This window comes from Bubalus kerabau, chromosome 5 (genome assembly GCF_029407905.1).
Source record: "Bubalus kerabau isolate K-KA32 ecotype Philippines breed swamp buffalo chromosome 5, PCC_UOA_SB_1v2, whole genome shotgun sequence".
In the NCBI taxonomy this organism is placed as follows: Eukaryota; Metazoa; Chordata; class Mammalia; order Artiodactyla; family Bovidae; genus Bubalus; species Bubalus kerabau.
Genome location: NC_073628.1, coordinates 132,673,382 through 132,685,472, shown reverse-complemented (window position 1 = coordinate 132,685,472; position 12,091 = coordinate 132,673,382). Strand labels below are relative to the sequence as shown.

Here is a 12,091-nt window from a genome sequence, read left to right as displayed (position 1 = left end):
GCTCATGTGTAATTCAATAAAAAGGGTTTTGTTTGTTACCTTTTCTTGCATTTTTTCAGGTCCCAAACAATTATTAGACTATAGATCTTTTATAAAATGAGATCTATAAAGCTGTTACACAAATGTTAACTGCAAAAAGCCTATATTTTAATACATGCTCACATAGTTCATATATGAAACATGTGACACAATACATTATATACAAGAAAAGGTAATAGTTGAATTTTATTGTGGTTGCTGTTACCAATTCATGGTAAAAAGTAGTCTAAATATTTGAGAAATTCAGAGTACATGCATTTCAGTGAGACAAGAACAAACTTAACCATGAAAAATATGCATGTGCAATATTATATACCTCCTATCAATGTCTTATTCCATAAAAATAGGTATGTTAGGCTTCATATGTAAATATTTAGCACAAATACATTCTAATGACTCTACTTTTGTCCTAAGGATTGAACACACATTACATTTATTTAAAGATGTTTATTGAAGCTCAATTGTAGCAAACACATCGTTTTGGGTCAAAAGTATCAAGCAATAAATTTCACATATTATACAGAGAATAATCTGTGCTTCAAAATTATAAACTCCACATGAAGATAACAAGATAGGCTTTCTTGAAATTTTAAATTAGATTAAATAAGCCTGAAATATTGGACTAAATGCTAACATATGGAATATAAGATTTCCAAATGTTAATTTAGTTAACTGTCCCGCAGTACACACATTCTATTTTTATGTCTATTTCTGGAAGTAAAATAGGAAACCATAAGATGTATTTCAGCAGGACAAGGAGGCCATCTTGAGGTCATTCTAGAAATGTACATGTCCTTCTTACTGGCAGCACACACACAATTTATGATTTTAAAAAAATAGAGCCTTTGAGCAAAGTTAATATTTCTAGTATAAAATACTGTCATTTTTCTTCAAAACCAAAATGGCAAAGTTTCTCAGAACATTTAGATTTACTTGAAAGCATCCTCTAACTCATCCCCCATATCTGTCTGTTTCTGCCTCTTTCTCTTTCACACACACACACACACACACAAAGAGTACAAACAAGCTGCTTCTTGCTGGATGACAGAGATGGATAAAACTTAAAATAAGCATAAGACTGTACAAAAATGCTCCAGCAAAACTGTCTTAAATATTTTTCTACAGGTGTAAAGCAAAAGTTTCCCGCAAACCCCGGTCCACGCCCTTCATGAATCCACTGTGTATCTATTTTGCCTCTCTAGTTCTAGAAAAGTAGAGACAACCTTGAATCCGGGGTTTGGAGCTGCCCCGCGTCTGTCTTTCCTATGCACTCTGAGTTAAAACGGGACTCGCGGGACCATTGGCAGCATGCTCCGGCCCCTCAGCACCTTCCGTGGGTTTGGCACCTCCAGCCTCTTTGTCTCCTTCGGGAGTCTTCTCCAGGGCCTCCGGGGGGCTTGTGCAGTTAGCATCCGGCTTAGCTTTGTCCACCTCGTTATCAATCTCAACCTTATCTTCTGGATGCTTGCTTTTCTTTACTTGTCCATTCTGGGCGGGATAGGCGCCAGCAATGACGTCATACAGAAATTGGTATTGCTCCTAGCAAAGGGAAGAAGCCAGGGATTACACAAAAGAGGTTTACGTCCTTTTTTCTTTTGTTTTGTTAACATCAGATGAAAATGAACAAGACTTAATCATTTACTTGTGGAGGACTCTGGGTAACAAAACTATTCCTGTGTGTTTTCATAAAAAGATTGTTTTACTCTCCTTAGGGTTCTAAAGGACTGACTGCAAGGCAGTCTTCAGGACTGATCTTGTAGCCATGCCAAATCGGTGTTCGGTCCCCTCTCAGGCCATAAGGGGGTATCTCGTTCCTAAGCTTTTGCAAAGGAACCCATCTTGGATGCCCATTCTTTTGGTTCATGCCTACATATCACATGGCATCCGATCCAGAGTCTGCAGGAAGCCAGTCTGAGCCCCTTAGGTTAAATTCAGTGCCCTCATTCGTGTTCTAGTGATCTCTCCATCATTTCACTCATGTGTTCAGTCAATCGTGTCCGACTCTTTGCGACCCCATGGACTGTAGCCCACCAGGCTCGTCAGTCCACAGAACTTTCTAGGCAGGAATGGAGAAGAAATGGGTAGCCATGTCCTTCTCCAGGGGATCTTCCTGACCCAGGGATCAGACCCAGATCTCTTGCATCTCCTGCACTGCAGGCGGACTCTACCACCGCACCACCTAATAATTTCTCTGGCCTTTCACTTATGGCATCGCTTAGTATAGGTCTGCCTTTTCCTCACACTGAACAGTGAGTATCTTAATGGCAAAAGCACATAGCAGGCACTCAGTACACTTTTAACATCAATACATGCAAGGTCAAGGTCATGCTCAAGTAAGAGCTGCCAGTGTTTGAGTGAGTGGTTAAGTCTGCATTGTGATGAGTGACTGACTCCCAGACCATCATCCGTGTCACTACACTTCAGACACAACTTGGGTGGATTAGGACAAGGCTCATTCAACAGCCTCTCTGTACCCAGGAAACAGAGCAGGAGCCTGTGGTCCTCATCCCCCGACCCCAGTCCTCTGCTCGCCCTTGGTCTGTGGAATAACCTTAGTCAAAGAAGAAGTTTAATCAGAGAAAAGAGAAACAAAGGAGAACAGTCAAAGGAGACGAAATAGCAATAGTTTAGTCATTAAGCGTAGTCAAGGACCTTCAGTTCCTCTTCAAGGGCTGTAGATCATACTCCGAGCCGTATCCTGTGAGCTATCTTATAGACAGTGAAACCCCCACCAGGTGGAGAAGTTAACTACAGGATAACTGGACTGTAGCCATAACAGAAGCTGCCACAATTCTGAGAATTGGCCTCAGAGAAACGGGAAGAAACCAACCATGGAACTGAAGACTCACTGCACTTAAAACAGTCAAGACGATGCTGGTCAGACCACCGATGACCAATCTGAAGATGACTGTGAGAGCTGACTGTGCTGTGTCTGCATGCAGTCCCCACCCTGGTCTATAAAAGCTGTTGCCCGCTGATTGTCAGTGGAGTGGGGGAGCCGGCTTTGGACAGGCGTCCACCTCCCCGCTGCTCCGGGTGCCAGCATCCAAGATAAAGCACTTTCCTTCCTACCAGCCCAGCCTCTTTAGTGCATCTGAGTGGCGAGCTGCCAGACCCCTTTTCCAGTTGCATCCACACCTCTTGGGTAACTGACTTTGCAGGCCCTTTGGACAAAAGGTGAGTCTATCCCACCCCTACACCTGAGCTGGCCTTGTGGCCTGTTCAGGTAACAAAATGCAGAAGAAAACACATCCCAGTCCCAAGCCTGGGCCCCAGGGGTCTCACTCTGCAGGAACTCCGCTGCCTTTATGGGAACACGTCTGGACCAGAAGAGACACATGATCCACGCACCCCTGTTGCCACAGCTAAATGCCAGCCAACTGCCAGCCCAGGGGCACTCAAGGTCCCTTCGGACAAGCCAACTCCCAGTGGACACACCAGCGACAGCAGACACACGAGGGAGCCTGGTCCAGGCTGGCTGAGCCTGGTGTGAGCGGCAGGACAATTCAACTGAGCAAACAGATGATTGCACTATAATAAACGTCACCTTTCTTCAGTCTCTAAATGCCGGGCGGTCTGTGGCGCAGCAACACAAACTGATACAAGATTGCAAGTGGAGGGATGGGGGATTCATGAGCTTTAAGAAAAGTGTTCTTCATGAACCACCACCAGGCATCGCTGGCAAACTCCGGTTAGGTCTCTTATTTATACTGATAACAATCCAAAGTGAACCATCATGTAAAATGCGATTTTAAAAGAGAAGACTAGAAAAGTAAACAGAAGAGAAGTAACAGAAAGGAGAGGATGAGAGGAGGGGGAGGGGCAGAAAGAGAGAGAAGAAGTGAAAAGGGGACAAGACGTTAAAAGCACCAGGGCGGTGCACTTACGAAGGTGGGGACCATTCCTGGCCGAGCTCTGCGGAGCGACTTCACAGCTTGAAACACGTCTATCACTTCCTCTGTGTCAGCGCTTTCCAAGAGGTTGAACAACGCGCAAAATATTCCTGTTTGCTGAGATCCATCTCTATAAAAGAAAGAAAAGATTAAAAAGAATTCTACAGTTTATGGAGAAAGTGATATTGGGATAAAAATCAAAAGACAGAGAGAAGAATACATTCTTTGCTTCAGGTTTACTGTAATTACTTTATTCCCGTCTCTTAAGAGCAGAACGTTTCTGCTAAATGCATGTTTTATGCAAACTTTCTCAACCTGGGAATATAATAATCCTTTAGTTTAAAAACTTACACTTTAAAAATATACTTTCTCCTGTTTAGTACTTTACTAATTACCATGCACTTTAATTTATATATGAAGTTGTTAAGACACATATCATAAAGCCAATTTGACTGAAATTTAGGGAAGATAAAGGCATGGCTAGAAACTGATGAATCCAGAAAAACTGGACCTGATGCCCTGTAAATTACTAAACCACGTACTTTCTCTCCTCTTGCTGCCCCTCTAGTGCTTTTTTTTTTTTTCTCACAAACGTTAACAATTCTGCACTAATAGAAAAAGGATACCTAGTTAAGTTACTCACTAAGGAGAGGGCAGCCAAATCACTTATCAAACTGTGAGAGGCATGCTGCATTATAATAAAAATTCTATTTAGAGAATATTATTGGAAGGTTTTTGATGTACATAACCAAGGAATGTACAGTAGGTATTCATCTGTCCCCTAAGACACACATACAGTTTTAAATACTACACTTCCCTTCTTTAGTTTTCTTTCCATGTAAATTTTACCTTTGAAAACTCAAATAAATGCCAAAAAGTAGTATTTGTTTAAGGGCTTGGTTGTAGTGTATGTAATTTTAATAATAATAATGAGGCTTTCTCAAAAAGCCTCATTTCTTTTAAGCACTTCCCTAGTTTTACGTTTCTCATCTTACTTTACTATTTTAATTTCTAATTTAGTGTAACATTTTATGTAAATAGTTTATATCATGCATCCTTCTTTCAAACCTCTTATTTAAGGTGGAGACCTATCACAGATGAAACTTAAGGGCCTGCATAACATAAATTAAATAAAATCAAGTATTATTATGCATATTATTAAAATCTTTGCCTTTGGGGCTCTATTTAGGGAGTGAAGTGATGGGTTTCAAATCAAAGTTGCTAAGCATAAGATTTTGGTTAATGAATAAGATATGTGTATTGGAGGCAAAACAATCCAGAGTCCTCTGGATTCTACTGACAACTAATAGAGTGGCTCAATGCACTTGTAAAGGCAGAAACAAAATGTAACGTCGACCCATCCATCCGTCCACGCGCGCTTCCATCCATCCATTCATTCACTCAGGACAGGTGACATTCTGGGCTCAGCATTAGCGCTGACTCAGGGATTACATACCCCTGGTATTAAGGGGCGCATAACCTCATATCCCTGCACTAAAATATAGTCATTTCTACTGCATTTCCACAACAGTTGCGCTGCTGGAACACGTGGGAGAGACGTGTTCCACGGCAGTCATGCATTTTTATCTATTAGGAGAAATCGCCTTTATCAGGAGGTGTGAGCCAAGAGGTCAAGCAGGACGCTGGGTTTTAGAACATATCCCGTGAAACCCCACCGACCTGCAGTGGATGAGAAGAGGCACATTCCTGTGATATTTATTCCCTTCGGCAGAATTCTTCTTGGGAAGTTTTTGTTTGAGATTCTGGATCATCAAGACCAGTTCTTTGGGTTCTGCGGGCAGCTCGTCCCCATTCCAGTTATTAAATTGGTACTGGTACACCGTTCGGGGATCTTTCCTCTAAAACCAGGGGAAGGAACATGAATTCAAGGGAGAAACTCAGCCCATTCGATAAGCTGATTATTGCTTTTCCCTCCCAGTTACTTCCATTTAAATCATTAAAAAAGTTCATCCTGAAAACATATAGAGAATTGCTTCACTCTCACAGAGCAATGCATCTTAATTTTTCAACCAGGTCAATTACACCAAAGACGCATACTCCTGAAATTGAGTGTGTACCTTGGAATGTCTCAGTTCAAACGCACGGACGGTATACGCTGAAGATTTGTTGGTGTCCTTCATGTGAACTTCCACATCTCCGTAGGTTTGCTTTCCTTCCTCCCAGTACTGAGCACAGGCTTCCTAGATGAGAAAGAACGTGGTTCAGCATCAGCTGCCCAAGGGCTCTGTTCGCCTGTCAACGCGCTCAGAGAGCCACCGCTCTCATCTCGACTTTGACTCCGTCCTCTTTCTCTCTCTTCTTCACTCTGCTCTGTTGAATGTGAAATGACTAACTGTGTTGTCAAACTGAGTTCTCTTCATAAAAATCTAAAACCTATTGGCAGTATTCTGGACATCCATCCAACAGATATATGGTGCTGCCTCATGCAAGGAACCCAGGGAGAGCCAAGGTGCCCAGCACACCATGGGCACAGCTCTGCCACCCCAGGCTAGGTCTCAGCTTTGCTTTTCCCACCTTTCCATGCCTCACCACCACCTTTTCAAAAAGGATGGACTGGGCTGATGTTGTCATCACCCCTCCAAGAACTTAGGTCTCCCTGTCCCTCCAGGGGTCCGGCGGGAAAGAGACCGCATCTTTAGAAGCTTCATCTGTATCTTGTCTGTGTCAGCTGGCTATCTGAGGAAAAGGTCAGACTGACGAACACATGGATCACAGAAGTACTTGCTCCTTCCTCAAATGATTTCCACTAACTACAGATCCACAGTTGCTGACCACGTTAGGCATTCCTGTCTGAAGTCCTGTTCCATTCCCTGGCTTTCCCAATTTAGGTGAAGGAAAAGATTACTAGAATCCCATGCCTTAAAAGAAAAAAAAAAACATAAAATAGCTAGTGGGGAGCTGCTGTATAACACAGGGAGCTCAGCTCGGTGCCCTGTGATGACCGACACAGTGGACAGCAGGTAGGCATAGAGGCTCAGGAAGAGGATATGTGTGTCCTTACAGCTGATGCACGTCACAGAGCAGAAACGAATGCAACACGGTAAAGCAATTCTCCTCCAGCTAAAGTTTTTGAAAAGAAACAAATGGAAAATGAAAAAAAGAAAAACATAAAAATAAAGGAAAAAAAAAACCTATTTTCTATGCAGAAGGGTAGGGGAGAAGGGAAAAGAGAGAGAGAAAAAGAATACATATAGGATAACTGCATACTGGTGAGAACATTCATTAAATAAGCTTTAGCATATGTCAGATACAGTGTTAGGTGGTAAAGACTAAGATGTACTGCCAGGAAAATCTTGATAACTTGTGGTATTAAGAAAAGGCTCACATATATGTAACAGGCATTAGGCAGAAGATCAAATTAGGTCCGAGGTTCACCTACAACCTTAGAATTCTATGACAGTAACTCTTACATGGATACAAAGAAGACGGGATTAAGATACGGTTTTCAGGAGTTTTGTCTCTCTAGAAGATAGGATCAAAATGGGAAGAGAGGGCACGTCTAGATGTCAGAAAATTAACGCTCGCTGAGGAGAGCACAGGCGCTGCGTTAAGATTCTGTCAGTAACTCTACTTGTCCAGAGCGGACACTGTGGAAAACGTAAAAGCTGAGCATATGGCAAGATACACTGGGCCTGATTACTGATGGTCTTAAATGTCAGACCAAAGAGGTGGGTTTCTATCCTGCAAAAAAAAAAAAAAAAAAAAAAAAATAGAATAAAGATGTGGCTGTTGTGTGCATGTGTGGTAAAAGTCACATAAAATAAAACGTAGTATCCTAACCATATCTAACTGCACAGTTCAACTTGTTAGGCAGCTCTCACCATCATCCATCTCCCCAACTTTTCATTTTCCTAAACTGAAACTCTGTCCCCACTGAACACTGAGTCTCCACTCACCTCCCCACCTCCTACACCCACCCCAGCCCCTGGCACCGACCAGCATGCTTTCTGACTCTACGATGTGACTCTTCGAGGTGCCTCGTTCAAGCGGCATCAAGCAGTGTCTGTCTGTACCTACTGCATCCTTCCCTGGTGACTCTGACAGTAAAGAATCCGCCTGCAGTACGGGAGACCCGGGTTTGATCCCTGGGTCGAGAAGATCCCCTGGAGAAGGGAATGACCACCCACTCCAGTATTCTTGCCTGGGAAATCCATGGACAGGAGACTGGCGGGCCAAAGTCCACGGGGTTGCAAAGAGTCGGACACTCTCACTGCATACTGGAATGCATTTTTAAGTTCGACTCAATGCATGTCCTGCAAACAAACTGCACCTTCTTTTTCCCCTTGTGCTATACAGCAGGCTCTCAGCTGCTATACAGCAGGTTCTCAGCAGCCCCCTGCTTACACGGTCCGCCGTGTTTAGCAGAGGGAGGCTGGGGGTTGCTGTGCATTATTAGACAATCGATCTGTGAACAGTGGGCAGAGCTGGCGGGGGCTGGGGGAGGCAAACAGGAGGAATGGTCAGAACCCAGGTGAAAACTCTGGAGGCCAGCGCGTGGATGGAAAACGGGGAGAATGAACAAATGGAACCGTGTGACAGTGGATCAAAGGGACTGGGATACAGAGATCCATCCAGTAAGTGATCCAAGAAGGAAGGATCAGATTTTATGACAGAAAGACCCAAAAGAGGAGATTCTCAAACGCACAAACCTTGTCTCCACTCTTCAGTTCTGTCAGCATAACGATCACCCTGACTTTTCTTTGGAAGACCATCTGCCAGAAGTCACCAATGGTCTCTTTCAGCGGTCCCTGAGCCGCGATCATCACTTCAGGTTTCCAGTAACTCTTTCAACAAAGCAAAAATTGAGACCCGGTTACTGCTGCTGGTGAGGGAATAGTGGGTTCTTAAAACAACCATGTGGAAAGACAGTCACTTAATTTGATCTCAGTGCTGTTACATAAAAATATTAAGATTCTTCGGTCCCATCCTGTGATGAACCATAATGGAAAAGAACATAATAAAGAAAGTGTGTGTATATATATGTATGTATGTATAATTGAATCACTTTGCTGTACAGCACAAATTAACACAACATTGTAAAGCAACTATACTTCAGTCTTTTAAAACAGTGACAAACAGATTCTTAGGTCCAAAAAACAATGTGATGTCTCTATAAAAGATATTAGTTAATGATAATACTTGGCTACTAAAGTAAAATCAAGTTTAGAAGATATTACTTTAGAAATCTAACAAATTTTTCCCTCCAAAAATACCATTTTTTCCTTTGAAGAGCTTAATGTGATTATTTTTTTAAAAAGCATAAGCATTTCAAAATTGCCTTCATCATGTCTCTAATTTATGTTTATATATTCTTCTGCTAGGAACCCCTGGTAGCTCAGCTGGTAAAGAATCTGCTGGCCTGCAGTGCAGGAGACTCCAAATCAATTCCTGGGTTGGGAAGATCCCCCTGAGAAGGGATAGGTTACCCACTCCAGGATTCTTGAGCTTCCTGGTAGCTCAGAATTAGCCTACAATGCAGGAAACCTACATTCAATCCCTGGGTCAGGGAAGATGCCCTGGAGGAGAGCATGGCAACCCACTCCAGTATTCTTGCCTGGGGAATCCCCATGGACAGGGGAACCTGGTGGGCTACAGTCCATGGGGTTGGAAAGAGACAGACACGATTGAGCAACTTAGCTCAGACAGCATTCTTCTATCTTAGAACTAATATTCTATGAATATGTATTTTAAGAAAATTGGGAAAAGAAATAAACTCAGTGAATATGCAAGAAGTATTTACTGAATTACGTAAAGTTCCTTGCTTGAATTCTCAGTATACTAAAAAAAAAAAAAAAAAATGGTATGTGACACAGACTCACTTAAATATTCAGAAAATCTGAATGAAAAGTTTTTAACCATACAAATAAGCAAACTTGGATCTGCTTGCAATATGGGTATCTGAGTATATGTAAACATTTTCAAATATCTGTTTTTGCTGAATTTCATTATTTTTCAAATTATATTATAGTCATATTTGCCATAAATTGTAACTAATAGTATTGTTTTTTATCAACTCATTAGGTTTTGATGTCTAAGTATTGCAATAAGTTAAGATATAGTATTAAAAATGGAAACTTTCACATCAGTGAATACATAGATATGGTCAAGCTCACCCTTCTTTTATAAAATCACTTAGTGCATGGCCGTAAGCACATACGCATATGTCTTAGAGGTGGGCCTCGGGCTTGGGAATGGTGAGGACTTACCATGACAAAGGAGGCATTGATGTACCCGCTTATCTCCTCCAGGTCGCTGTCCTCATCAGAGGACTCATCTGAATCTTGCTCACTCTCCTTGCTCGTTTCCAGCTCATGTTTCAGTGCCACTCTGTTAAAGTCATCTGTGCAAAATAAAAATAAAATTTAAATTTGATTTAAAAAATAAATAAATCTCTGCTTGACTGTCACGTGGAAACTAGAAAGTCGTTTTAAAGTGACAGATTGCGTTATGTATACTTATTGATCTACATGGAATGAGATCCTGTTCCATTCTCATTGATTAACAAATTATTTTTTAAACTCTAATGGAAAGGCAATCGATCCCAAGAAAGTCCCAGGAAAAAACATAGGACATAACTCTGTCATAATGTTCCATATGATTATTCAATATTTGATACATCTACTTTAGTTTTCCATGAAATAGCATCAATCTGATGGATAAAAGTTTTAAAAATACATCTGTAAGTTAATAAAATACATACCTTAGGTAAAACCTAATTTTTCAATTATATCTTATTAACAGTAAATTAGCAATCTTAATTAAATGAGTATCTCAAATAAATAATTATTTTATCGAGGAAAGTATTTAGTCCATAATTTCTAGCTGTTACTCAATTTCTTAAATTTAGAATAACCTCATCAAAGGATCTGATTAGTTATATCACCATCAATTTCATATTTTAAACTACATTCATAAGGACCACTTCAGAAATTAACTAGGTCAACCCTGCATTGATCCAATTTATAAGGTCGTCTATCTTGGGCTATATTTTCTCCATGTTAGTTTTAGTGTATGAATATTTATTTAGCAACTGAATAAAATTATAGTTGTATAGGTACGGTGCTATCAATATACTTAAATAGCAAAAGATGCATGTTTTGTCCTATTAAACATGATGATCAAGAGTTTATAGTATATTTCCTGCCTACTTTTAACCTCCCTGAGGTAAGGATAGGATAAACAGAAAACATAAAGGGAACAAAAAGATGTAATTTTGCTACTTGGCAATTACCCTGGAGTAAATAACTGCAATAAACCAAAGATGAGAGAAAACCTGTAAAGAGAACTTGGCCTTTCCCCAGCTTAAAAGGTTACATCTTTCTGAAAACTCATTTCTGAACTAATTGATAAAAAGAAAACACTGAATACCGTCTGTCCTCCAAATTCCATTGTCAATGTCTGGGGTTCAATTTGTTGTATTTGCTACAAGTAAATTTAAATAACCTATAACTATTCTCTGCTGTCAAGCAAATGTTGAAAAGTTGCTTCCCAAAGGTTTGTGTCTATGTCTCACATTAAACAAATTCAAAGAACTTCACTATGATACAAAAGATAAAAATAAACTGCATACATGGAATGATTTTAGAATTCCTGTTTTTACTCTTATTTTCTTCTTGGTTCCCAATATGCTGTGTCCTCCAGCTCCTATAAGAAGGAAGTCTCTGAAAGAAAGAAACAGAAAGGAAACACCTTTTAAAATGTAATGACTGATTTAGTTTATTACTGCAGCATAAGGTGTTCTCTAAAGAAAAGAATTTCATTAAGTTTTGTGAAATTTGCATACATTCCTTAAGGTCCCAATTTTTAAGTTTGTCCCTGATCTTTTTTTTTAAACTATTCAGGTCTTAAGTACTTTGACATGGTGAATTTGAACATATACAATTATATAACAGAATATGTTTCCCAGTGAAGAGGTGCTAGACAGTAAAAAAGTATGGTTTGATCTTTTATAAGTTAAAAGCACTGCACAGATATTGGCCATTCTCCATATGGCAAAAACAATGTTAAATTATTTTAAAGGACCCAAAGTCAATTCTCCTCCAGGGTAAAACGTGCACAGATGACTCGGCTCATGCTTTGCATAATCAACATTTCATTTCTTTAAGCACTCCAGACTCTTCCCCTCTCCCTCCTGGTAG

At 40.6% G+C, this 12,091-nt stretch overlaps 1 protein-coding gene across 2 annotated transcripts in view; it reads right to left on the bottom strand.

Annotated features, from left to right (window-relative positions):
* Nucleotides 1-490: 490 nt before the first annotated feature.
* The window catches only part of PTPRC (protein tyrosine phosphatase receptor type C), a 131,230-nt gene continuing 119,629 nt past the window's right edge, over nt 491-12,091 (bottom strand). For both annotated transcript variants that reach the window (XM_055583149.1, XM_055583150.1), the window contains 7 exons: nt 11,524-11,614; nt 10,160-10,293; nt 8,603-8,737; nt 6,011-6,133; nt 5,613-5,791; nt 3,927-4,062; nt 491-1,578 (listed from right to left, as the gene is read on the bottom strand). In XM_055583149.1, the coding sequence (XP_055439124.1) occupies nt 1,303-1,578; nt 3,927-4,062; nt 5,613-5,791; nt 6,011-6,133; nt 8,603-8,737; nt 10,160-10,293; nt 11,524-11,614 (1,074 nt within the window). In that variant the 3' untranslated portion in view covers nt 491-1,302. The remainder of the gene's footprint in view (nt 1,579-3,926; nt 4,063-5,612; nt 5,792-6,010; nt 6,134-8,602; nt 8,738-10,159; nt 10,294-11,523; nt 11,615-12,091) is intronic.